The sequence below is a fragment of the Caretta caretta genome, chromosome 17, assembly GCF_965140235.1.
Source record: "Caretta caretta isolate rCarCar2 chromosome 17, rCarCar1.hap1, whole genome shotgun sequence".
Classification (NCBI taxonomy): Eukaryota; Metazoa; Chordata; order Testudines; family Cheloniidae; genus Caretta; species Caretta caretta.
In genome coordinates, this window is record NC_134222.1 from 24,864,698 (window position 1) to 24,891,708 (window position 27,011).

General features: G+C 61.7%; 1 protein-coding gene across 6 annotated transcripts in view; it reads left to right on the top strand.

The window, feature by feature from the left end:
* The first annotated feature begins 3,370 nt into the window (after nucleotides 1-3,370).
* Nucleotides 3,371-27,011, top strand: part of ELN (elastin) — a 96,751-nt gene continuing 73,110 nt past the window's right edge. For 2 of the 6 annotated variants that reach the window (XM_048823886.2, XM_048823887.2), the window contains exons 1-5: nucleotides 3,372-3,680; nucleotides 14,506-14,553; nucleotides 17,129-17,188; nucleotides 17,819-17,851; nucleotides 20,113-20,148. In XM_048823886.2, coding sequence (XP_048679843.1) covers nucleotides 3,602-3,680; nucleotides 14,506-14,553; nucleotides 17,129-17,188; nucleotides 17,819-17,851; nucleotides 20,113-20,148 — 256 coding nt within the window. In that variant the 5' untranslated portion in view covers nucleotides 3,372-3,601. Of the gene's footprint in view, nucleotides 3,681-14,505; nucleotides 14,554-17,128; nucleotides 17,189-17,818; nucleotides 17,852-20,112; nucleotides 20,149-27,011 lie in introns of all 6 variants that reach the window. The other 4 variants (XM_048823883.2, XM_048823885.2, XM_048823897.2 and 1 more) reach the window with 3 other exon arrangements.

Here is a 27,011-nt window from a genome sequence, read left to right on the forward strand (position 1 = left end):
GATTTCCTGTGGCTGTAGCTACCAGCAGCTTCCCTAGAAGGCACAGGGAGGCGAAACAACCCAGACACTCAGCACCCAGCGATACTGTCTTGAGCAAGGACGTGAGCAGCACTTCTTGAAGTGGTGTCAGAGGTTCAGGAGCCCTCCCAAAAAGCTTCATATTCTTGGCTCCACCTGTAGGGGAGAAGAAGGAGCTAAGTGACCTTGTTGCTCATGTGCATGCCCAGGATGCTCAGGAAGCTGCTGTTTTCCAGTCAGGGGATCAGTGTGCCCCGGTGACAAGAGTGGCAAAGGTGGGTGTGCCTGGAGCAGCAAGAAAGGCCAGCAGGATGCAGGCGCTCCGTGTGCACAGCCAAGGAGTGATGTGCTCACACGGAAGAGGCAGTTGCCCATGGCTTGATGTTCCAAGACGGTGGGTTTCCAGTGCTCTTGCTGAAGTTCAGCAAGAGGCACCGCGGCTCAGCACCTGGCGATCAGGCTGCCTGCCTGTGCTACCGACTGTGGAGTGTGCAGCTCCCATTGACCCCCTCCCTCTCCCAGTGAGGGGGCACGTTCCCTGCCCCTTTCTTAGTTCCTGCATGGCATGTAGCTGGGATGCTTTCTCCGCCTCATGCCTCAAGCTGGTTTCCCCACCGCACCCATGTGGCAATGAATGCTTCGTGGCTCAGGGTCCCTGAGGAGCATACTGTCTGGAGATCACAGTCCTGGGCTCTCTGCAGAGGTAGGAGCATGTGTGCCAGGGGCCACCCTCCCTTGTTTTAGCCTTTTCAAACTTCTGTCAGTTACAAAAGCTGCCCACTGGGCCTTTGCTTCGGGGTGCCATCTGCCCCCCCCACACACACACACACACAAAGTTGCTCCACCCAGCCCCAGGCCCTGAAATGCTCTCTCTAGGGGCTCTTCCTTCCAGGAGGGAGGCGGAAGAGAAGCTGGCTCTCATGCCCATGGGGCCTCCTGGAGATCTCCTGCAGGGAAGCACCCTGTGCCCCAGGACAGCTTGCGCTGGGGAGGGGGCTGGGGAAGCGTGTCCCCGGCTGCTCCCCAGAGCTTGGTGCTCTGGCAGGGAGGAGGCAGCCGCTCTGGGCTCATGTTCATCATAAAACTCTGCTTTCTCTTTTGGAAGCCTCTGTTGGGAAACGCTGGTTCTTGGGCTTTTGAACACCTCACGGATGCCCCCTAATGGCTGCTGGGTAAATGGCAGTCTGGAACCAGCTCCGCTCACTCCCGAATCTGTCCCCTCAGACATCTGCTCTTGACACAGAAACCCAAGGAGCGTCAGGACATTGCTCACCCCCCCACCGCCCCGCCTACCAGCTCCCTGTTCTCCACCGCCTCACGCACCTGCTCACGCACCCTCGCCAAGCCCTGCATTCCCCCTGCCCCACGGGGCCCTGTCACCCCACAGCCTCACCTCACCTGCCTCTCATCTAGCCGCAAATTCATCGGCATCCCAGGGTCAGCAGCCTCACCTCCCCTGGGTCTGCATCCCCCCCGTGCCCCATGGGCCTGCTGTGACCCCCCATCACTGTACTCTCCCCCCCCAAGTCTGCATCCCCCCTGTGACCCATGGGCCTGCTGTGAACCCCCATCACTGTACTCTCCCCTCACCAGTCTGCATCCCCTCTGTGCCCCATGGGCCTGCTGTGACCCCCCATCACTGTACTTTCCCCTCGCCAGTCTTCATTCCCCCTGTGCCCCATGGGTCTGCTGTGACCCCCCATCACTGTACTCTCCCCTCGCCAGTCTTCATTCCCCCTGCGGCCCATGGGTCTGCTGTGACCCCCCATCACTGTACTCTCCCCTCGCCAGTCTGCATCCCCCCTGTGCCCCATGGGCCTGCTATGACCCCCCATCACTGTACTCTCCCCTCGCCAGTCTGCATCCCCCCTGTGCCCCATGGGCCTGCTATGACCCCCCATCACTGTACTCTCCCCTCGCCAGTCTTCGTTCCCCCTGTGCCCCATGGGCCTGCTGTGACCCCCCATCACTGTACTCTCCCCTCGCCAGTCTTCATTCCCCCTGCGGCCCATGGGCCTGCTGTGACCCCCCATCACTGTACTCTCCCCTCGCCAGTCTCCATCCCCCCTATGCCCCATGGGTCTGCTGTGATCCCCCATCACTGTACTCTCCCCTCGCCAGTCTGCATCCCCCCTGTGCCCTATGGGCCTGCTATGACCCCCCATCACTGTACTCTCCCCTTGCCAGTCTGCATCCCCCCTGTGCCCCATGGGCCTGCTGTGACCCGCCATCACTGTACTCTCCCCTCGCCAGTCTGCATCCCCCCTGTGCTCCATGAGCCTGCTGTGACCCCCCATCACTGTACTCTCCCCTCGCCAGTCTGCATCCCCCCTGTGCCCCATGGGCCTGCTGTGACCCCCCATCACTGTACTCTCACCCCCCAGTCTGCATCCCCTCTGTGCCCCATGGGCCTGCTGTGACCCCCCCCATCTTTGTACTCCCCCCACCCCAGTCTGCATCCCCCCTCCAGCCCATGGGCCTGCTGTGACCCCCCCATCACTGAACTCTCACAGCATCATAACTGTCCTCACCGCATTCACCTCCACCCCACATAGAGCTGCTGGGGTCCCTGCCGCATAACCTGCCAGTCCCCTCCCCCACAGCCACTCCCACATGGCACTGCTGGGATCCCACTGACTGGCCCCCGGACCGGAGAGCTGACTCCCCCTCCGCCCACCAGAGCCCTGCTGCGGCCCATGGGGAGGCAGGGTCCTGGTTGTGCAGGGTTAAACCCTGGGCTCTGGGCTCCCCTTGGCCCTGGGATGAGCAGGGCCCTGGTACCCTGCAGGGCGAGCGCAGGTTCAGGTGTAGGGTGTCCAGCATAACCAGGATTAGCAATAGGGAAGGGGAAGCAGGCGTTGGGAGCAGGAACCCAAAGCAGATCCACCAAGATCTCTGGCCTCTCATCCCTCCCTTCCCCTGCCCTCCCTACCATGGCCTGCTGGGGCTGAGAGCTCAATCTCTTCCTGCCACCCCATCCCCCCCTCGCTGCCTGGCTGCCCCAGCCTCCCCCGCCTCCAGGGGGGGATATCGCATGCCCCCCACGAGCCACTTGTGCCCCTGACAAGCCTGGCACCCCCAGCAGGGGCTCCGACCCGGGCCTGGCAAGGGTGGTGAGGCTGTGCAGGGCTCGCCAATGGCCCTGCCTGGCTGCAAGGGGCGAGTGGGCAGGAGTGGCTCCAGGCGCTGGGTCTGGGGCCTGCCATGCCCACGTGCCCCCAGAGGCGCGATGTATGGCCTGGCCATTATGGTGCGGGGGCAGGGAGCATTCGGCAGCCCAGCCCTCCCCCTTCCTCTCGCTGAAGGCTCTCTTGGCAGCTGCCCCGCTCTCTTGGCAGAGACGCACCAGAATTGGAGAAAGCAGCAAGAGAGAAATTAAAAAGGGAAAAAAGCCCAATAGCCTGGAGAAGCTTGTGTGTTTGCCCTTTGTAATGACGTAGTGTCCTGTGCCTCTCCCCTAACTCCCTTCCCCTCCCTTCGGCCAGCCCCCACCCCTCGCCCCTCACAGCCTTGGAAGCCACAATTAAGCGGCTCTGGGATAAAACACACTGGCTGCAAGAGGACTGGGGCATTGCTTCAAGAGATGGCAAGGCAGCTGGCTGCATCCCTCCTTCCCGGAGTCCTCCTCCTCCTCGCCATCCTCCCGGCTTCTCGGCAAGGAGGTAAGGAAAGCAACAGCTGCTTCTCCCCAGCCTGAGCCAGCCATTTAGCCCCAAGCCAGGCCACCTCTCTTGGGACACCTGACCTCAGGCGCTGCCTGGCTGGGACAAGGCTCCCGGGCAGCTGGTTACGGGGCGTGTGTCCCCAAGGGAAGGGGAATGCCCAGCAGGCAGGCTGCTAATGCCACGAACCCCCTTTGGGAACGGAGCAGCTCAACAAAGCCCCCAAGCCAATCGGAGACTTTGCCGTGTCTGCGCTGCCCCTGGGCTCAACTTCCCCCTGCCGTCCGTGGGTCCCATCCACAGCTCCTCGCAGAACCTGGCCTGTCCCTTCTGCTCCCCGCCACTGGGGCAGGCATGCTCCCAACTAGCCATGCCCAAGTGTGACATGGTACTAGGGCTCTCCCTGGGGCAGGGGTCGGAGCATGTTGAGCTGGGAGCCCAGCCGGGGCTGCGCCTGGGGGTCCCTGCCTGACACTGGACAGCAGCTCTCCTGGGGGGAGAGGTGCTGGTTGAGGGGCTCCTACCAGGTCATGCAACGTCCTCCCTAGCGCATCCCAGAAGGCAAGATCCCAGCCCCAGCTAGGGTACCAGGGCCCGCCGGGCTGTCAATGTGGGGGACTGAGATACAGAGAGCAGGCGTGGGGTGAGTGTGAGAGTCCGGGGTTCACTCTGTGTGTGTGTGTGTGAGACACAACCCATGTGTATCACACTCTCAGTGTCTCATGTGTCACTCTACCTCCGCGCGTGTGACACAGCCTGTGTGTAGCCACCTCAGTGTGTATGTGAGAGACACAATACACGTGTCTCATTCTGTGTGTGTCTGACACAGCCTGTGTGTTTTGCTGTGTGTGACAGAGACACAATGTGTGTGGATCACTGTCAGCGAGTGTGTGTGACAAGGTGCCTGTGTAGCACTCTCACTGCAGGTGTGGGTGTGACAGAACCTGTTCACACACCCTTGATGTGTGGATGTGAGAGACACAACCTGTTTGGAGCACTCTATGTGTGTGTGTTTGTATGAGTGTGTATGTATGGCACAGTCCATGTATACAACCTTCAGTGTGCGGGTGTATGAAAGAAAGAGAAACAAAGCCCCTGTGTATAATTCGCAGTGTGTGTGACAGTCTTTGTGTATCACTTTGTGTGCGTGAGACAACACCCAAGTGCATTACTCTGTGTGAGTGTGTGTGTGTGTGTGACAGCCTGTGTGTATATGGGTATATGTGTGACACAGCCAGTATGGAACACTGTGTTTGTGTGTAGGTGTGATACAGCCCATCTGGATCACTGTGTGGGTATGTGACACAGCCCATCCGGATCACTCTGTGTGTGTGTGTGTGTGTGTAGCTGTGACACAGCCCATGCGGATCACTCGGTGTGTGTGTGTGTGTAGTCGTGACAAAGCCCATGTGCATCACTCCCGAAGGCAAAAGGGATGAAAATGCAGCCTGTAGTTCACAATGAACATTGCAGCTGGAGGGGCAGGGCTGGGAGAGGCTGCGGGGTGGGGCGGGGCTGGGAGTGGCTGCGGGGCGGGTGGGGCAGAGCTGGGAGTGGCTGCGGGGTGGGGCGGGGCTGGGAGTGGCTGTGGGGTGGGGCAGAGCTGGGAGTGGCTGCGGGGCGGGTGGGGCAGGGGGGGCATAGCTGTGGGGTGGGGCTAGGAGTGGCTGCGGGGTGGGGCGGGGCTGGGAGTGGCTGTGGGGTGGGGCAGAGCTGGGAGTGGCTGTGGGGCGGGTGGGGCAGGGCGAGCGTAGCTGTTGGGTGGGGCTAGGAGTGGCTGCGTGGTGGGGCAGGGCGAGCGTAGCTGTGGGGCGGGGCTGGGAGTGGCTGTGGGGTGGGGCAGGGCTGGGCGTGGCTGCGGGGCGGGTGGGGCAGGACGAGTGTAGCTGTGGGGCGGGGCTGGGAGTGGCTGTGGGGTGGGGCAGGGCGAGTGTAGCTGTGGGCGGGGCTGGGAGTGGCTGCGGGGGGGGCAGGGCTGGGAGTGGCTGCGGGGTGGGGCAGGGCGAGCGTAGCTGTGGGGCGGGGTTGGGAGTGGCTGTGGGGTGGGGCGGGGCTGGGAGTGGCTGCGGGGTGGGGCAGGGCAAGCGTAGCTGTGGGGCGGGGTTGGGAGTGGCTGTGGGGTGGGGCAGGGCGAGCGTAGCTGTGGGGCGGGGCTGGGAGTGGCTGCGGGGGGGTGGGGCTGGGAGTGGCTGTGGGGTGGGGCAGGGCGAGCTTAGCTGTGGGGCGGGGCTGGGAGTGGCTGCTTGGGGGGCGGGGCTGGGAGTGGCTGCAGGGGGCGGGGCTGGGAGTGGCTGTGGGGTGGGGCAGGGCGAGCGTAGCTGTGGGGCGGGGCTGGGAGTGGCTGCTTGGGGGGCGGGGCTGGGAGTGTCTGCGGGGGGGCGGGGCTGGGAGTGGCTGTGGGGTGGGGCAGGGCGAGCGTAGCTGTGGGGTGGGGCTGAGAGTGGCTGCGGGGGGGCGGGGCTGGGAGTGGCTGTGGGGTGGGGCAGGGCGAGCGTAGCTGTGGGGCGGGGCTGGGAGTGGCTGCTTGGGGGGCGGGGCTGGGAGTGGCTGCAGGGGGCGGGGCTGGGAGTGGCTGCGGGGTGGGGCAGGGCGAGTGTAGCTGTGGGGTGGGGCTGAGAGTGGCTGCGGGGAGGCGGGGCTGGGAGTGGCTGTGGGGTGGGGCAGGGCGAACGTAGCTGTGGGGCGGGGCTGGGAGTGGCTGCAGGGGGCGGGGCTGGGAGTGGCTGTGGGGTGGGGCAGGGCGAGTGTAGCTGTGGGGCGGGGCTGGGAGTGGCTGCTTGGGGGGCGGGGCTGGGAGTGGCTGCGGGGCGGGTGGGGCAGGGCGAGTGTAGCTGTGGGGCGGGGCTGGGAGTGGCTGCGGGGGGGCGGGGCTGGGAGTGGCTGTGGGGTGGGGCAGGGCGAGCTTAGCTGTGGGGCGGGGCTGGGAGTGGCTGCTTGGGGGGCGGGGCTGGGAGTGGCTGCAGGGGGCGGGGCTGGGAGTGGCTGTGGGGTGGGGCAGGGCGAGCGTAGCTGTGGGGCGGGGCTGGGAGTGGCGCCTGCGGGAGGGGCCGGCATGCCCAGGAAGGTCTGTGGGGGAGCGGGCAGCAGGGAGGGGGAGCGCGAGCGCTCGTGTGCCCGGGGCTGTGCCACGGGGGACCTGTCAGCTGGCCTGGGCGGGCTGCGGGCGGCACGTTCTCGGCTGCCGAGTGGAGCAGGGGAGTGCCCAGGAGGAGCTGCCTAGTGGAGGGGCTGCCGAGCAGTGGAGGGGCTCATGCCAGCGCAGACTGTCTCCTGGGGGCCTGTGGCACGTCTGCCTTTCCCAGGCGGGGCAGAGCTTTCTGCCCAGCCGTGTGGCCGTGCCGCTGGCTGCAGCAGGCTCAGATTCTGCCGCTTTGCAGCCGGTAACCCGGGCAGTGCCCTCGCTGGCTCAACGGTGGGACTGGGCTTGCCTAGGCGGGAGGTGCAGGGGACCTGCCTCCAGCGGGCCCGACCCTGCCAGGGAACTGCTGTTTGTCCAGACTCCCCTCGCCTCCCCCCATGCCCACGGGGTCTCCTTGGCCACAGGGCTGGCCCCCCCAGAGACACACCTGTAGACCTGGGGTGTGCCTCTCCCCTGCCACGTGTAGGCGGTGGGGCAAGTGGTGCTGGGGAAGTGGGAGAGGCCAGGGCTCTCTTCCCAACTCTGTGTGGGGCCCTGCTGCCCGTTGGCAGCTGTACACTGCACTCCCTCCACAGGCTTGAACTGGAAGAACCCAGGCTGCGCGAGCCATAGCATCAAGCACTCCCAGGCCAGGCAGGGTGCTGGCTTCGTCTCCCAGCTCTGCCCTGACAAATCCTGTCCACAGAGGCTCACGGGCTGCAAAGAGCAGGAGTCCCGCAGGCCAGGCAGCAGGGACCATGGAGAGTGATTCCCAACCCAGGGCTGGATCACATAGGCCTGGAACGCAGGGCCTCGCGCCCGTGGCGTTTACTGCCCAGGCCCATCCCGCCACCTGCCTGCTGCATCGCTGGGGATAATGCGAGCATGCCTGAGCCAGGCCCAAAGCCTGCGCCTGCCCCGGCCCAGCTCCGCAGTAAGGCGATTAGCACAGAGCAGCCTCAGGCTGTGACAGTCACATGCTCACTGAGCACCTCCGAGGCAAGTGTCAGGCTGTGAGAAGCCAAGGCCACCCGCGGGGGGCTTCTGGGGACTTGCAGCTCCTGACACTGTGCTCTAAGCTCTGTGTCTCGGCACTCACAGCGAGACGGACAGAGAGGCCTTTGTTCTGTGCAATGCACTCTGCCCCATCTGGGCCCCCTCCTCATTTGGGGCCCTACAGAAATGGCACCTACACTGCCCAAACCGTGGGCGCACCATCGCCGGGATGGCCAACCTGGGAGCTGCCCCGCAGCCAGCACTCCTGCATTAGTCCCTCCAGCGCCTCCCGCTGGGGCAGGCTGGGAACTAGTGCTCCTCCACTCTCTACAGCACCTCCTGCTGGCGAGGCTGGTGCTCCCTGCAGCTAGGACTTCTGCACCATTCCCTGCCGCCTGGAGGAGCTTCTCAAAGCCAGTGCTGTTCCTACTCCCTCCAGCGCCTCCTGCTGGCAGAGGCCACAATGGTGCTGTGAGCTCGCCCCTGCTCTGCTTCTTGTGCAGCAGATAAGTCCAGTGCACAGCAGCTGTGTGTGGGTACGGGAGCTGCCCTATTCCCTGTACCTGTGCAGCAGGCATGGCCCCGTTTTCAGTCCACGTGTCTCCCACCCTTGTGCTGCACACCTGATGATGGCTATTCTCAGATATGGCCAGCCTTTCATAATCTGAATTTTGCCTCTTTTCTAGGGTGACCAGACGTCCCGATAAAATCAGGACTGTCCCGATTTTTAGTTCTTTGTCCCGTGTCCCGACCGATGCACGGTCAGGACACCATGTATCCCGATATTGCGTCTTTGGCCGCCCAGTGGGTTTTTTGTTGTTGTTTCGGCAACTCTGCTCCGGCCGGTTTTTTTTGTTTTTGCTTCCCCCATGTGTCCCGATATTTGGTCCATTTCGTCTGGTCACCCTACTCTTTTCCTGCTCGTGAATTGTTCCCCAGGGGCATGACTTTCCCCCAGTGATTTCAGTGAATAATTTGCCATCTGCAGTTCCGCGATGCCCAGCACTGGCGAGCCCTGCTCCGCAGCTGGCAGCAGGAACCAGCATGGCAGAGGTCTCCTAGAAGCCAGAAGAAGGGCCCTGAATGGAGCTTTAGCCACATGGCAGCGAGTGACTGGCCTCTGATTCCTGCCAGATGGTGCCACCCATCTTATCAGAGCCTCATAGCCTAGTCCTTGCTGGGGGGGGGTCCAAGAGGGGCACTGCAATCTCAGCCCCACGCCAATGGGCAGAGAACAAATGCCTCTGTGCTGGCTGGAAGGCGAGAAGTCTGCGGGAGCCCTGGAGTGCACCATGTGGAGCTGCCCCTGACGAGCCCCCCTGGGTCGGGGATGCCCATGGGCGACCGTTGCAGTTCTGTTGGTTTCAATGCAATCGCTTGCACCAGGGCTGAATTTGGTTCCTCGTGTCTGATCATTGGCTTTATAGCTCAACAGGTTAGGGCCCCCAGGGCCAGCCTTGCACATCTGGAGGGGCTGTGCAGTCTGGGGCTCAGCAATCTCCTTAGCACAAGATCCTAGACCTGCCTGGCTGTGAGCAGCAGCCCCTGAAGCCAGCTGGAGCCTCTGAAGGAGACACTAGGGGCTATCTACTCTGCAGTTGGCAGCCAGCCGCCCAGCCTGGGCAGGGCTCTGGCAGGGCCTGAGCTAGTGCGCTAACTAGCTGTGTGGACACCGTGGCTGTGGCCAACATGCAGGCTAGCCACCCAGCTCAGGCCCAGGGCTCGGGTGGGCCTGAGACCTGAGCTGCAATGCCCACACAACTATTTCCAGCATGCTAGCTCGAGCCCTGCTAGCACGTCTGTCTGCCAGGGCTGGGAGGCTTGCCCCAGGTGCAGTGTGGACGTACCCTCATGCTCCAACAAAAGGGCAGGACAGCCAACATCTGGCACCAGCGATCTGAGAGATCTGACCCGTGGACTCTTCAGAGCGTGCAGTGAAGAGCTGGTGCTAAGCTGAGGCCTGGGACTTATTGCCGTCAATACAAATGGGCTGGGATATGAACTAGCCAGCTAGGTGCATCTTGTCCAGCCATGGGCCAAGCTAACCGAGCTCAGAACGGGGGAGTCTGCCATTAGCAGATGTCACCTCCTGATATTCTTTCGACTGTAGGATTCCAAAACCCTCCTGCCAAGCAAGACAAGCCCCCCCTTCCAGCAGCACACAAGGCCACGGTGAGCTTTGCCAAGATCCAGGGGAGGTTGGCACACTCCTCACTCAGCTCAGCTCCACTCTCAGCCCTGTCTGGGGAGGGCAGACTCGGGAAAAGTTGGGATCAGAGCCTAGGAGAGATGGAAACCTCTGTGACAGCCAGTCAGTGAACAGCTGGTGAGGAGGGCTGAGTGGGAGATAACGCTGAAGGTAGCAGGGCCCCATGAGAGACATATAAGCCTGATGGATGGCGCCCGCCCAAAGGATCCAGAGTATCCTTAGGAGCCCTTTGCCCAGCAGCTGAGAAGCATGGCTGAGGCAGCGAACATGAGAAGGTCTGCACAGAACAAGCCCGTCTCGATGACAAATCCTGAGTTAACAGGGGACCTTCCCTTGGTGCTGGGGAGTGACACCAATCAGGAGCTGGCTCTGGGGCGAAGGAGAACTAGACCGAGGAGGAATGATGCCTGGCTTCACACCCCCCACCCCAGCCTACCCGGGCTGGGCAGAGACATTCATCAGCCATGGCTCCAGGAAGGCTTCTGTCCCCTGTGCGGTGATGCCAGGTGCTGCACTAAGTGGCACCAGTGCTGGGCCAGCTCCTGCCAATGGGCGCCATCCAGGTCGTGCCCCCGCTGACTGCCGGCTCCTCTCCTCACACCCGGCCTTCTGACTGCTCTTTCTGGGAACCCAGACTCTGCGGGGAGGCTGGGCTGGGATGACTCAGCACCAAAGAATTTACCGGGAGCCAAAGGCCCCTCTGACCTCTCTGGAGGGGCAAATGGAGCCCCTCGCTCAAGTCTTGCTGAGGAATGTCCTCATCCCAGCCCAGCCGGCACTGCGCAGCTAGCTGCTTCAGCCACCGTGTGAGACCATTCCTCCCAGCAGCAGCCCAGAGGCTCCTGCGGCTGCCCCGGCTCTGGGGCAGTCACATGCCCTCAGTGCCGTGTCACGCTGGCAGCCGCGCCAGACAACCACTGCCTGGCGCACAGAGCTCCCGCCGACACAATAACCTACTTGGCCGCAATGAGCCCCGAGCTCTGAGCCCTGGAGGCAGGGGACAGGGGCTCCCCCAAGAGCTGAGGGGGTGTGTCTCCCTTTCCCCTCGAGAGTCTGCCCCCCTTCCCCTCTCTGTCCCAACAGGCAGGGGCAGCAGACTGGGGCTGCCCTCTGGACAGCTCTCCAGGGCCAGGGCTGGACGGCTTACTGGTGGGGAGGCTGGAAGCCCCACGGGGCCCCCCAGTCAGACACAAGCTGCTCCAGCTGCTCCCACCACGGCTTCCCCACTCCTCTCAGCAGCCAGGGAAGGGGTGGGTGGGAGGTGAGTTCCCCTTGCCATGCTGTCCCTTCCTGTGGCCTTGGCTCCCCGGCTGCACATCGCAGTCCATGGCTCACAGGGCCAAGCTGCAGCCCGGTGCAAACATCAGTGCAGTTCTGCCATTTACAGCAGGGCTGCAGTTGGCTCTCGGAGTGAGTCTGTGGTGCAGACAGGGCATTGCTCTGGGGAACCTCGCAGCACTGGCATCCCAGCTGCGCCCCAGTCTGGGGAGCTCCCCCTGGTAGATGTTTGCAGCAGCTGAGGCTGGCGGTGGTCTGAAGTGCAGGACAGGGAGGGGCCGCATGGACACTTTGCGTTTGTTTTTAAACAAGGAATTATCTGGGATTTGTTTTTCCGAGCCAGCGGGAGGCGAGCGGAGCGGGAGCCAGGGTTCTAATCCCTGTTTGAAAAGGTCAGAGCCCTGTCATTCATCCTAGCCAATAACGCAGTCTCTGCGACGGGAAAGCGGGGCAGGGCCAGGCCAGGGGAGTGAGAGGGACAGACAGACGGATGGGGAGACAGGAGAGCGAGGGCTGGAACGAGTGCCTTTGGCTGCGGGAACGTGTTATCGCTCTGAATTCCATGCAAAGTGAGATCAGCTCGTCTGGAATCTGGAACCAATTCCAAAGCCTGCGGAGGCTCAGTGTAATGTGCTCCACATTAGGCCGGCTCTGTGCTAGCTGCACGGGTCAAGGGCTGCGGGCCTGGGCATGCAAGCTCCTGGCAGTGCAGCAGAGGTCCACTGGGCTTTGCCTTCTCCAGGGCCTGACACCCAAGGCTCTCAAAACACTTTGCTGCCCTGTGACCTTCCCATCCCATCAGGGGCACCTAGTGCTACCTCACATTACAGGTGGGGCAACTTCCCTGAGACAGGAGGGGAAGCCCCTAGGCTGCCTGGCAAGTCATTGGCACAGGTGGGATGGCATCTATAACTCATGGATCCCAGCCTTGTACTCTGTCACCCATCCAGTACTGCTAGTGTGAACCCGGGCACTAGTGCTCTGTCTGTGTCTGGGGCTATAAGTGTGACCCATGACACTAGTGCCCTTTGTGTATCTGGTCTGTGAATGTGAACCCTGGCACTAGTGCCCTATGTGTGTCTGGGGCTGGGGGTGTGAATCCTGGCACTAGTGCCTTGTGTGTACATGGGGGCTGTGAGTGTGAACCCTGGCACTAGTGCCCTGTGTGTACATGGGGGCTGTGAGTGTGAACCCTGGCACTAGTGCCCTGTGTGTACATGGGGCTGGGAGTCTATGTCTATGTCTTGGGGCTGTCTATGGCGCAGGCAGGATGTTGTCTCCTCCCCCAGGGGCAGAAGCAGCTGGAGCAGAGAGCACTAGGAAGGCTTGTCCCAGCTGGACACGTCTCCGTGTCTCTGGCTGGAGTGGGTGAGAGGGCAGCTGTAGGGAGCCTGGTCTGGGTGTTGGGAAGGAAACGAGAACTTCTCCAAAGCCTGATAAAGCTCCCCAGCAGTGAGAGCAGCCGCCTGCGGGCAGGCTCCGTCTCAGCCCCTCGATGCCATCTGCTGGGCATGTTTATTTGGGCAGCTGCTAGTGACTCCTTCAACTTCCACGCCCGAAGAACATAACCTAGCTGGGCGAGCTGGCCCGGAAGGACCTGGCTGGGTAGAGACTGACACAGAGCACCCGGCCATGGGCTGGGCTGAGGTGGGAGCAGGACTGCCACCCGTCACCCCTCTCCAATGTGGGAACAATGCCCCCTCAGACCAGCCCTTGCCTAGGGGCAGCTGTGCACACTGGGACTGGGCCAGCTCCTGCAGGCAGCGGGTAGGACGTCTGTGCCCTCCCAGCTGGAGGTCCCACCCAGGGCAGGCAGGCAAGCCGTGTGCCCCGATTTACACAGAGGTCGCACTAGGCCACCCCAGGCAGAACTCCATGCCTAGCATGGCAACCCCGGGGCTCCCTGCTCAGCACAGCAAACCCATCCTCTGCTGTCTCCCCTGCAAGGGGGTCCTGGTCCTGCCTTTGAGGCGCTTAGTGATGTGGGCCTGGGATACCCCGTGGAACTCCAGCTCCCACATCCCAAACACCGCACCCCGTTTTGTGCTGTCTGGGAGACTCAGCAGAGGCCAAGAACTACCTGGCGCTGCCCTGTAGAAAGACGGAGGGTTCGCTCCCCAGTGCTGTGTCTAAATACAACAGCCCTCCCAGCACCGAGTCCACACACAAGGGCTTGTCAACAGAAGCATATGGCTCTGTGCAAAGGAATGGAGGTTCATGCAGCAGTGCCCCAGTATGTCCCCAGGGCTGACTAGCTAGGAGCAGGGTGGTGGCAGGCAAAGGTGGGCCCTGTCCCTGCTCCGTAGGGGGGCAACTGTTGGTGGGATTGGGGCGAAGATCCTGCCTGAGGGTATCAGCTGGGGCTCTCCTAGCCCCATGGCAGCCATCAGGTTCATTGTAGCTCAGCCTCCTCTTCCCCGCCTGAGAAATGGTGCTGGCTTGAATCCCAGGCAGCACTGGGCTGGCACAGATCCTGCTGCAGGGCAGCCGTTACTGACACAACCATGGGCCTCCCCCTTTCTGGGGCTGTCCCAGAGCTGTGTGGGGTGTTACAGGAACAGCCGGCATCCCAAAGCCGAGCCCTTCCCCGCACAGCGTGCTCAGCCGCCCAGAGATCAGGGCCCTGGAGACGGGCCTGTTGGTCCCAGACAGGCCCGTCTCCCCTGGAGACCTCCCCCCCGGAGTCTTACACCAGCTGGATAGGAATTAGAGCCAGGCCAGACTCCTGCCCCAGGGAGGAGAGCCAGGTACTCCCTTGCCTCAGGGGTGAATAGCCCTCCGCCAGGGCCCTCAGGGGTGTACAGCCCTCCCCCTTGGGCCTGAAGGGTGTCACGGCCCTCCACCATGAGTCTCAGGGGCACATGTGGCTTTTCTGGGTCCCATTAGCAAAATGACAGGGCTCTGAGCACAGCAACCCCGTGCTGCTACCTACTCTGGGCTTGCCAACTGTAGATCTCAAAGTACTTCCCCAGGGTAGGTCTGTGTCACTATCCCCACAGTAATGATGGGCAAACTGTGGCACAGGGAGGTGCAGGGAATGGCTCGTGATCCCACGGCAGAGCTGGAACCTGGCACTGCCCCGCAGCTCGTGCACTCAAGAGGGCAGTCCTGCTTTCTCTGTTTGTCCCTGGAAGGTTTCTGGGCTCCCTATGGGCTGGGTGGACGAGGCCCGGCGGATGTGTTTCCCAGCTGGCTGTGTGTGACGCTGCCTGTTCCTTTTGCAGGGGTGCCTGGTGCTGGAGCGGGAGTTCCAGCTCTAGGATATTACCCAGGTAAGAACCCACTCCCCCAGCTGGACATGGGAAGCTGCTGTTTGCAGGGAATGGGACTGTCTCCCCACCCAGCAGGGCACGCTCTCCCCTGCATGGGGAGGGAAGTGAGGGTGCAGTGGAAGAGGGGTCCCCAGGCCGGTGGATGGAAATATCAGTCTGTCCCAGAAGGGAGTGCTAGCCCCAGGGGAGAGGGGTCCCAGAGCTGGGAGCTCAGGGAATGTCTCCCTCGCCTCAGCAGGAGTGTGTTCGGATGAATCTGGCCAGCAGGAGCCATGTGCAGGGGTGGGAACCCCGCAAGGGACAGTCAGGTGTGGATCCAGGCAAGCAGAGCTGCCTGTGTCACCCCTCCACACAGCCCTCTGCTGGGCTGGCCACGGTCCCTCTGGGCAGAGGCAGAGCTGCTTGGTGTGGCTGGGCCTGAGCTGAGAGTCAGGAGAGCCCGGTTCCTGTCCCAGCTCTGGCAGTCACTTGCGCCGTGGCCCTGGCTGAGGCACTGCATGGGGTCGGGGAGACACGGAGCCCGGGGAGCGGTCTCTGCTCAGTGAGCGCAGCCGAAGCCTGGGCCCAGCAAAGCAGCCGTGCTCTGGCCTTTGTGCGCTGGTGGCCCTGACCAGTGCCTGAGGGACAATCCAGGCAGTTGGGGTGGTGGCAGCAAGGTGACATCTGGTAACACAGCAGAGGGAGGCCTATCAGCCAGGCACGCTCTAGCCCGGCCCTCTCACGAGTCATGTTGTAGCCCGGTTCCTTTGTCTTGCCCCCGGTTTATGACAACTAGGGGTCCCATCCAGGCCTGAGTCGCTGCATGGGCTCAGGCCCGGATCCACACGGGACGTAGGCACTGCAGTGCAGAGCATCACAGCGCTTAACGTGTAGGTGCCTTGAGAATCACTGGAACACGCTGCAATCCACAAAGCCCATCTAGGGGCCCAGGCCCCCTGCATAGTGCCTGGAAGAGGGGGTGCGCCGGACTGCTGGGCACAAAAGTCAGCACATGGGGCAAGGAGCCACCAAGCTAGCCAGTGGGCACGGCCGACGGCAGGGGCGTGTCTGCAGCCAGGCACCTGTCTCTGCTCGCAACCCAGGAAGGGTTCAGTAGGAAGCCCTCCGCTGGCGTCTGGGGGCGCAGCACCTGCTGGTTTCTCGCAGGCATGAGGTAGACTGTGCCTCACTCCACACACACCAGCTGGAGGAGAGCACGGGGCTATTCTGTGTGGGACCCCCTCAGGCTCTCAGTGGATCAGGGGGACTGGAACCAGGGGTCCCCCACCTCCCGGGGGGCCCAAAGCACTGGACTATAGAGCCATTCTCTTGCTGTCACTTTCTGCCCCAGTGGTTGAGCTACTGGGGATTAATGCTGGCCAGTCACTGGCCAGAGAGTGCGAGACTGTCTGTGGTTAGGGAGGTGGAAGCCCCTGGGCCTGCCCCCTCCTCTAACCCTCGGATTAGTTAGCCCCATCAGCTAACAGCTTCAGCAGGAGAGCCAGAGGGAGCCTCCCACCATCAGAATATCCCATGGCTCAGTCTTTAGAGCACCTTGGTGAGCGGTGGGAGGCCCCTGTTCAGATCCTGTGGGGGATGGGAATTGAACCTGGGTCACCTACATCCCAGGTGAGCATGCTAGCCCCTGGCTACGCATTATATGATGGGCACCACTACTCCTCCAGCTGGATTTTGAATGGGCCCTGATCTGGCAGGTGGCCTCTGAGCCCACCCCCGGATGGCGCTTGGCAATGACTCAGATGGAGGAATGCCTGTCTTCTCCCCCTCGCATCGGGGCTTGGGCCGGAGGTGGGCTTTGGGGGCCTAGAGAAGGCAGCAGGGCCTGTACGCAGACGCAGAAATGTAGGTACTGAGGGAACTTTAACCCTCAAAACGTAGGTGCCGAGAGTTTCGGCACCTCCAGCATGAGCGGGAGCTTTGTGGATTGCAGCGGGGCCTAGACCTGGGACTTGGGCGCCTAAAGCCTGGACTAGGCACTGCCTTACCTATGTCCCTCAGGGCTCAGCCCCTGCGCCGGGCTGTGACGGAGTTCAGAGTCTGCGTTCCAGGCACAGAGCCAGCCCCTCAAGTCCTTCTGGGAGCCAGGGAAGCACTGGCCTGTGAGCCCAGCTCTGGCTGGCGGGACTCTGTGCTTTGCTGCTCCATCTACTGAGAGTGCAGGGCTGCTGCAGTGCAGCACGGGCTGTCCTTGCTGCGGCGAGCACTGGAAGGGAGCTGTCCCACCGTGTGGCTTTAGCCACAGCCGGCAGCCTGGCTTCACCTGCTGCTGGCCTGACTGGGCGGGGGTGAGGCTGACAGGCAGTGACCTTCAGCAGGGTGTTTTCCGTGCCCTTTCACTGCCCACTTCCCAAAGGAAAGAGGAGTCTCACTCGGGCAGTCCAACTGCAAGCTGGCAGGGGACCAGCTGCCCACGACTTCCTGGCTCTAGTTCCTGTGGCTCTGGGCTGGAGCATGGTGGGGTGGAGGCCCTGGGATGGCAGCTCTCAGAGCTATACCCATGGGTACTGATTACTCCAAAGCCGTGATGCGGGCAGGGCTGGAGGGCAGGGCGCTAAGCACGTGTTGCTGTTTGCAGGAGCTGCTGGGGTTGGAGGCCTGGGAGCAGGAGGCCTGGGGGCGGGAGCTGGACTTGCAGGTGAGCGCTGCCCTGAGATGCACAACCCAAAGTCACCACCTACATGGCCCAAGGCAATGGTGGCTGGCGAGCAGGCTTGCTGCTGGCTGAGTCCCTGGAAGCAAGCATCTCTCCTGGGTATGGGGGCACCATACAGCGGCTCCCCCCAGTAAGGAGGCACCCCTGTCCCTGTGTGCAGAAGCACCTGTAGTGGGTCCTTCACCTTAGTGTGGAGGTATCTGCTTCCTGAGCTGCAGTGTCCCCCCATAACCAAAGGGAGTGGCACATGCCCCCTTCTGTGGTGCTATTGGATTCTCCAGGGAGAGGGCACTTCAGTCTTGCAAACTAACATCTGGAAGCTTCTGCTCCAGCCACCCAGGGATCAAATCAGGGAAGTTCTCAGACCCATGCTGTCGAGGAGACCAGCCTTGTGGGGCCTTCAAACCCATGTGCCTGGCTCTCAGGTGGGACGGTACAGGGGAGGTTCTCTGCCCCGAGCTGCATGGCCAGTGTGCCAAGTTCATCTTGCCGGCTCCAGGCCAGCTGCCTGTGTGACACAATCTCCCAAGGCCAGGGGCTGGGCAGCGCCTTGTGTGTCTCCCTCCAAACCACCAGACTTACCACATCAATTGAGCTCTTGCTTTTCTCTAGGGCTCGGTGTTGGAGCAAAACCTCTCAAGCCAGGTAAGGGACGTCTCCCCGTCTGTGGGCTCTCGGCTGTGCAGCACAGGGCTCCATTTGCTAGGGCAGGGCTCTGCAGAAGCCAGGCATGGACATGCAGGGGTTTCCCATCAGCTGCTCCCCTTGCTTCTCTCGCATGGGGCTGAGTGGGGGGTCACTACTACGACTCCTCTGCGGCTGCCTTCTCCCTCCCAGCCTGAGCCCTGCTCGCTGTGCCCTGATGGCACCCATGCCCGCACATCACACTGCCCCAGCTTAGACCCCTCCCACACTCTATAGTTCCCTGCTTTGACAGCTGCCCCCCGCCCCAGACGGGCAGAGCCCCCTGCCCTGCCTCCTTCCCCAGTGCCTTGGGATCACGAGACCTCTCTTGCTGCTCACCCGCACGGAGCTCTCCTCAGCCACAGTCACACACCATGCCTGGAGCCCAACGCAGGGATTCACGCCTTGGGGGCAGAGAACTCACTGGGTTCTCGTGGGGGAGCCTCCTTCGCACCCTGGGGCTGGCAGCTCATGACCCCTTGGAGCACTGGCAGGGGTGGTGGTGCTAGGGCTGTGGTTGGCACTGTCCCCGCCCCACAGGAAGCAGAGTGGCAGCCAATGCCTGGTTGAGAGGAAGGCCCAGGCCACAGCAGAGCTGCTGGCCTATGGTCATCTGCACCTTCCTGGTTCAGGGCCTGGCAACCTCAGGACACTGGTTCCAGGCAGCCTCTTCTGCTGCCAGCGAGGCTTGGTTAAGGCATGTCAGGCCCCAACTAGCCTGAAGTTAAATGCCAACTCCAGGGGACTGAGCCAAAGCCCAGCACTCCCCGGTGCCCAGCACCACCCGGGGAACTGCAGCATGCAGAGCCTAGGGCAGGGAGAGGATCCTGGCTCCCCCAGCCTGTCTGTAAGTCAGCCATCCCGGCGCTAGGGACAGAGCTCAGGAGCTCCAGAGTCAGTTGTGCCCATCTGAGAGCAGACGTAAAGTTGCAGTAATGTCAGCCCCGTGCCAAACCCAGTGGCTGCCAGGAGGTTGTGCCCTGGAAAGCTGGCAGAGCCTCTCTCCGCCTTTCAGGATTCAGTGTCAGGCCAGACAACCAGCCAGGTGCCTTTTTTCAGGCAAACCCCACACTGGAGCAGGAGGCACCTGTGGGGTAGAGGGTCCCATTTACAGTGAGATGTGCAGCCTGCAGGAGGCTCAGCACAGGGCTCCCAGGAGCCTGCTTGTGTCCCTCAGATGGCAGTGCCCAGCCTGCCCAGTCCAGCCTTTCCCCTGCAATGCCTGCAGTGGGGTCAGCTGGGCAGGGTGCTTCCCAGAAACCTCTCCGGCATGGCTAGACATGGCTTCGGCCCTGTGGGGTGAGGGGCTGCCCAGTGGCTGCGAGGATGCCTGGAGAAACCGAGCCCCGGGCGGCAGCATCCTCCAGGTGTGGATGGAGCTGCTGAGGAATCGTCTGGTTGTTGTAGGATGGATCCACACTTATTCCAAGGAGCATGTCGCTGGCAGTCCACATGTCATCACCGTACTGTTTGGTGGGACAGCTGGGCCAGTGCACGTCTCATCATGGGACCCTCTGCTGTGCCAGGCTGGGCCAGTGTGTTTGATCATCACCAGATCAGGGGCATGCAGCTGGGCCCTAGCTCATCTGGGTGCTAGGGAGGGAGCAGGAAGGAAGGGGGCTGAGCCCCTGGCATGTTGGGAGGCAGGTGAGAGATGCTGAGTCAGTCCCGGGAACAGGGGCTGGAGATCGACCATGCTGCCAGGTGCCCATCCGAGTGGGGCCAGGAGGCTCAAACCCCTTTGGGGTACTTCCAGGTCAGACTGCCCACCCAACCTTGGCCCTGCCCAGAGCCTAGGTGAGCAGCAATGCGATTGGCCCCTGGGCCTGTCCATCTGCATCTCCGCGGGTGTCCCTGGCAAGGTGGGTCTCCGATTTCAGTGTATGGAAAGAAAAACAAGGCCTGTATTTGTGGGTAATGAAACCCAAATGGTGCAGAGCTGTGCGGGCCCAGCCTGACTGCTGGCAGCCGCCCTCCGCCAAGGGCAGTGGAATGTGCGCCTGGAGGGAGCGAGTGGGTGATTAGGCACAGATGTTGGAAGGCAGCAAAGTCCTGAGCCAGAGCGATTGCCATTGTGTCTACTCAGAGCCTGGCTGAAATAACTGGGCTGAACTTAACTGTCCCCATCACCTGTGCCTGCCTCCAGCCTTCCCTCCTTACCCAGCATGCCAGGCTGGGCAGCCGTCCCCTGATGCCCCTTCTCACCAATCTTCTCTTTCCAGGCCTCGGGGGACTTGGCACACTTGGCCTGCAGCCAGGTGAGTGTTTTGACTCTTAGGGGCTCTCTGGGGAGGCTGAGCCCTGCGAGGGGCTGGCATTGGATCCCTCAGCCAGGGCACTCCCTTGCATACAGCACACACTGCAGATCCTTGTGCACCTCTCCTGATTCCTGTTTGCCCAAGCCACAGAGACAGGCGCTGAGATATGCAAGGCTGCCAAGGGGGTTGGACAACCTCGCAGTGCGTGGAGGTTGGGGAGCCAGGCTCCCTCGCAGCTGAGGGGCCCAGGGAGCTGGGGCTGTTCCCAGTCTTGAGCGATCAGGGTCAGGGCTCCATTGTGCCAGGCACTCCAGGCCTGGCTCCCACCCCACAGGCATGAGCACATGGGGCAGGAAGCAGGGATGGAGCCCACCTTTTGGGGAGCCACAGGACAGCTAGGTGCTCCACACCATCTCGGGATCTTTTAACTGTCTGCAGCCCAGCTTGGCTGTGGTTGGCCAGCTGGGTCCCTACCAGGGGCTGCAGGGAGCAGAGGGTGAGGGTGCCAAGGGATAAGGCAGGAACGTGGAGGAGAGCTCAGAGATATTTGTGGGACAGGGGTCAAAGCTGGGATGGGGAGAAACGTGGTCAGAGACATGGGCAGACACGTACAGAGGGGCAGAGCTGGGTAGGGGATACGGTGGGAGTTAAGGAGTCTGGACAGACATTGAAGAGGGGAGAAAATGGTCATATAATAGCAGGAAGGGAAAAGTCTGCTCACTCCAGCAGCCCCCCTGCTATCCCAGCCCAGGGCTCCCCCCACAAATCTACTGATACAACTCAATCCTGACCACAGCCCCCAGCTGTCCCAGTCTGGGGCTCCCCCCACAGCTCTGCCAGTGCCCACCCTGATCCTGCCCTTCAGTCCCTGCAGTCCCAGCCCTGGGCTCCCTACACAGTTCAGCTGGCGCTGTGAGCTGTGAGCTGGTTTCCGCTCCAGTCTGCCTGGAGCAGCGACTCACTAGGAGTCCTGTCAGGAGGTGGTCCCGCTCCCTCCACATGGGCTCTGTGACGCAGCAGGGAGGGGGAGCGTTGACCTGGGAATGTGGCAGGGGAGTTTTGGGGGGGTGGGGGGGGAGACCTGAGAGCCTGTAACCTGAGCCAGGAGGGGGAGGGGGAGGTAACACCTCTGCCGGGGAAACTGGACAGAGGCTGCAGGAGGGAGCCTGCTGGGGGGGTTTTGGTTTCAGTTTGGCACTGGGTGGTGGAATGCAGGGAACCCCAGGGCTGGGGTCTGAGCTCCCTGCCTGCCTCCCAGAAGGACTTGACTGAGGGGTCCTGGTTGTACCCACAAGCTCTGTTTTAGACTGTGTTCCTATTGCCCAATAAACCTTCTGCTTTACTGGCTGGCTGAGAGTCATGGTGAATCCCAGGAAAAGGGGTGCAGGCCCCGGACTCCCCCACACTCCGTGACAACTGGTGGAAGTGGTGGGATGTACTGCACCCCGTGAACGGCGCTTCCTGCAGTAAGTGACTAGGGAACAGTAAAACGAAGGGGGATTGATGGGGACCAGGTGTGCTGAAGATTCAGAGAGAGACGGTTTCAGGGGGCGGTTAACCCCTGGGAGTGTGTGACCAGAGAGAAGGACTTTTGCAGTAACAGGGTCCCCCAGGGGATTGCAGCGAGCGGTCCCAGGGGCGGAGGAGTCTGCAGCTCGAACCTGGCAAAGAGGTGGTGACCTCAAGAAGGACTGGCAGCCTCGGGGTTCTTCTTGGAAACCATTGGGAGGTCCACCAAGGAACAGCTGATTGTCCAGTTGGAGGATAGGGATCGCTTGGATGACCCGATCCCTGTCCCTGAGGGAAGCCGCCCGGTGGACGCAGCGTGGGCCCTGGGGCCTGACCAGGCTGGGAGGGGTCAGACTGCTGCCGAGGATATCCCGAGACCCATCCTACCTATGCCTAGGGGAGGGGTTGGGGGAAACCCAGCGAATGCCAAGGGCACCCTGACCCCGGCAGCCAGCGGGGGATCCTCCTGGCGGAGCTCCTCATCCCTGGAGAGGAGGCGGCTGGAATGGAAGAGGGAGATGAAAATGAGCAAGCTGGAGGATCATGAAAGGCAACGTCAGCATGAGCAGGAGGAGAAGGAGAAACAGAGGCAGCATGAAGAGAAGCAGAGACAGCATGAGCTGGAACTGGCCAGGCTGAGGAGCAGTGGGGCCCCGGCTGCGGTGTGTGAGGCGGGACCCAAGACTGCAAGGAGCTTTGATGAGTGCTTCCCGGCCCAGCGTAAGCAGGGGGAGGACATAGATAGCTTCCTGACGGCCTTTGAGAATGCCTGTGAGATGCACAGGGTTGACCCTGCGGACAGGCTCCAGTTCCTCACCCCCTTACTGGACCCCAAAGCTGTGGAGGTATACACCCGAATGACAGGGGTGGAGGCAGGGGACTACGAACTGTTCAAACAGGCCCTGCTCCGTGAGTTTGGGCTGACCCCCGAGATGTACCGGAGAAGGTTCCGGAGTCAACGTAAAACGCCTGAGGTCACCTACCTACAACTGGTCAACAAGATGCAGGGATAGGCCCGCAAGTGGACAGCTGGGGCCCAAGCTAAAGAGGACCTGCTTGACCTAATCATACTGGAGTAACTGTATGAACAGTGCCCTTCCGAACTGAGGCTGTGGTTGGTGGACAAAAAGCTCGAGAACCCCCAGCACGCAGGGCAGCTGGCCAACGAGTTTGTGAACAGTCGGTCAGGGGATAGCAGGGAGGAATCCCAAAAGAACAGCCCCCCCCCCCCCCCCCCCCCCCCGCCCGCGATGCAGAGAGAGAGTCACCATGGGACCTCCCAGTGGGGAAATATGGACAACCCCCTCCCAAGGGAAATGCCTGGCGCCAGGACCATCCGACCTGCTCGAGGGGACCAACGTGACCTGAGCTGCTATCACTGTGGCCAGAGAGGCCACGTACGGACCCAGTGCCCCAGGCTCAGGGACAGACTGAGCAGACCCAACCTACCCAGGGTTAACTGGGTAGGGACCCAGCTGGACGAGGGGCAGACGGCCCAGGCAAGGGGGGCTTCCAGTTTACCACCTGCTCAGGAGGGAAGAGTACCCCCGGCCAGCTCCGCCAGGGAGCTGGATGCTCTGGACTCAGGGTGCTCGGTTTACAGGGTGGGCATGGGGCTGTTCCTCCGGAGAGAGTGCCTTGTTCCCCTGGAGGTGGATGGGAGGAATGTCAATGGATACTGGGATACGGGCGCAGAGGTGATGCTGGCCCGGCCCGAGGTGGTGGCCCCAGATTGGGTGGTGCCCAACACCTACCTGACCCTGACGGGGGTGGGCGGGACCCCATATAAGGTACCCGTGGCAAGGGTACACCTGAAATGGGGGGCCAAGGAGGGTCCCAAGGACGTGGGGGTGCACCACCATTTGCCCACTGAGGTTTTGATGGGGGGGAGACCTAGAGGACTGGCTAAGCAACCCCCAGACCGCCCTGGTTGTGACCCGTAGCCAGAGCTAGCGAGGGGCACTGCGCCCTGACCTTGGGGAGGGTACCACACCGGAGGCGCAGGACCCTACCCTGGTGGGGAGGGAGCGCCGAGGGGCACGGCTCAGAGAGGCTGAGGCCTCAGACCTGGCCACTGAGCGGGAACCGGGCCCCATCCCTTCCCCAGCCGCTGAGTTCCAGGCCGAGTAGAGGAAAGATCCCTCCTTGCGGAAGCTCAGGGACCTGGCCGACCTCAGTGTGGTATGGACCATGAGGAGAGGCTGCCAGGAGAGGTTCCTGTGGGAGAAGGGGTTCCTGTACCGAGAATGGGCTCCCCCAGGGGAAGTGGAGTCCTGTGGGATCAGGAGGCAGCTGGTGGTCCCCCAGAGGTATCGCCGCAAGCTACTAAACCTGGCCCATGACATCCCCCTCGCAGGGCACCAGGGAATCCGGCGCACCTGGCAGAGGTTGCTACAGAACTTTTACTGGCCCGGGGTCTTTACCACTGTCCGGCAGTATTACCGATCCTGCGACCCCTGTCAGAGGGTGGGGAAGGCCCGGGACAAGGGGAAAGCGCCTTTGAGACTTTTGCCCATCATAGAGGAGCCTTTCCAGAAAGTGGCCATGGACATGGGGCCTCTCAGCAAGACGACCCGGTCAGGGAAGAAATACATTCTGGGGGTGGTAGATTTCGCAATCCGCTACCCTGAGGCAGTGCCCTTAGCTTCCATTGAAGCAGACACCGTGGCAGATGCGCTCCTGACCATTTTCAGCCGAGTGGGGTTCCCCAAGGGCGTCTTGACAGATCAAGAATCCAACTTCATGTCGGTCCTGCCCTGGTGCTTGTGGGAGAAATGTGGGGTCCGGCACGACTGGGCCTCAGCTTATCACCCCCAGGCCAATGGGCTGGTGGAGAGGTTCAATGGGATGCTAAAGATGATGCTGAAAACCTTTATGAACCAGCACCCACAGGATTGGGACAAGTACTTACCTCACCTGCTGTTCGCATATAGGGAGGTACCCCAGGAGTCTACCTAATTTTCGCCTTTCGAACTGTTATATGGAAGGAGAATAAAGGGCCCTCTGGACCTGATGAGAGACGAGTGGGAGGGGAAGGCCACTCCCGATGGAGTGTCAGTGGTGGAGTATGTCCTGATCTTCTGAGAGAGACTGGCTGAACTCATGGGCCTGGCCAGGGAGAATCTGGCCAGAGCCCAGAAGAAGCAGAAGGTCTGGTATGACCGCACGGCGCGGGCCCGTGCCTACGCCACCGGGGATCCGGTGATGGTTCTCATCCCCGTGAGAAAGAACAAACTACAGGCCGCCTGGGAAGGCCCTTTCAAGGTTGTCAAGCAGCTCAATGAAGTAAACTATGTGGTGGAGCTGTCGAACCGGGTGCACCTCCGCCGGGTGTACCATGTGAATATGATGAAGCCATATTATGCCAGGGGGAATGTGATGTTGGCCGTGTGTGGACAGTGGGAGAAGCAGGGAGATGACCCTTTAGTAGATCTATTCCCTGGGACCAGAGCTGGTTCCCCCCTGGAAACAATTCCCCTCTCGGATCAGCTAACCCCTGCCCAGCAAGCTGAGGTCAGGGGGGTGCTGCATCCGTACCGACAGCTGTTTTCCAACCAGCCTGGACGCACTAATCTGACTGTCCACCAGGTGCAGACCGGGTCGCACCCGCCGATAAGATGCTCCCCCTTCCGAGTCACAGGGAAAACTGCTCAGGACCTGGAAAGAGAGGTCAGGGACATGCTGTCTTTAGGGGTGATCCAGCCATCTGCCAGCCCTTGGGCCTCGCCGGTGGTGCTGGTCCCCAAAAAGGACGGGTTGATCTGGTTCTGTGTGGACTATCGGAAGCTCAATGCAATCCCTGTATCTGATGCCTACCCCATGCCCAGGCCTGACGAGCTCCTAGACAAACTGGGAGGAGCTCGGTACCTTACCACCATGGACCTTACAAAGGGCTACTGGCAAGTGCCGCTGGATGCAGATGCCTGGCTGAAATCGGCCTTTATCACCCCTCTGGGGCTCTACGAGTTCCTGACCCTGCCTTTCGGCCTCAACAGAGCGCCTGCCACCTTCCAGCACCTGGTGGACCAGCTACTGAGGGGGATGGAGAGTTTTGCCGTGGCGTATATTGATGACATCTGTGTCTTTAGCCAGACCTGGGAGGACCACGTGTCCCAGGTTAGACAAGTGCTGGACTGACTCCAGGGGGCTGGGCTGACAGTAAAAGCTGAGAAGTGCAAGATGGGGATGGCAGAAGTATCTTACCTGGGCCATCGGGTGGGGAGCGGCCGCCTAAAGCCGCAACCAGCGAAGGTGGAGGTGATCAGAGACTGGCCCGCTCCCCACACCAAAAAGCAGGTCCAGGCCTTTATTGGGTTGGCAGGATACTATCGGAGGTTTGTGCCCCGCTTTAGCACCATAGCCAACCCCATCACCGAGCTATGCAAGAAGGGGAAGCCAGACAAGGTGGTCTGGACCGAGCAGTGCCAGGAGGCTTTCTGGGCACTGAAGGAGGCTCTGGTCAGTGGCCCTCTTCTGGCAAACCCAGACTTTGACAAGCCCTTTATGGTGTTCACCGACACTTCAGACACGGGGTTGGGGGCGGTGTTAATGCAGGAGGATGGAAAGGGGAGAGACACCCCATCGTGTAGCTGAGCAAAAAGTTGCTACCCCAGGAGCAACACTACGCGGCCATCGAGAAGGAGTGCCTGGCCATGGTGTGGGCCCTCAAGAAACTAGAGCCCTATCTCTTCGGGCGGCACTTCACCATGTACACCGACCACTCTCCCAACATGAGAGCGGATGCGCTGTCCCGGAGAGGGGGCCCTGAACTTCCCCAGGTCACTGGTCAGAGTGACCCCGCTCCGTTCAGTCTCGAAGGGGGGAGAGATGTGACGCAGCAGGGAGCGGGGAGTGTTGACCTGGGAATGTGGCAGGGGAGTTTCACTGGGGATGGGAGACCTGAGAGCCTGTAACCTGAGTCAGGACGGGGAGCGGGAGGTAACACCTCTGCCCGGGAAACTGGACAAAGGCTGCAGGAGAGAGCCTGCTGGGGGGGTTTTGGTTTCAGTTTGGTGCTGGGTGGTGGAACGCAGGGAACGCCAGGGCTGTGGTCTGAGCTCCCTGCCCCCCCAGAAGGACTTGACTGAGGGGTCCTGGTTGTACCCACAAGCTCTGTTTTGGACTGTGTTCCTATTGTCCAATAAATCTTCCACTTTACTGGCTGGCTGAGAGTCACGGTGAATCCCAGGAAGAGGGGTGCAGGCCCTGGACTCCCCCACACTCCATGGCAGGCTCAACCTGACGCCTGCTGACGGGTGCCCTGGAGACCCGCTGGGGATGGAGTCTGTCCCTTGTGGGCCCTGGCAGCCATTCGCTCGATGGCACCTCAGAATACCACTGCGGTGTGACTCCGA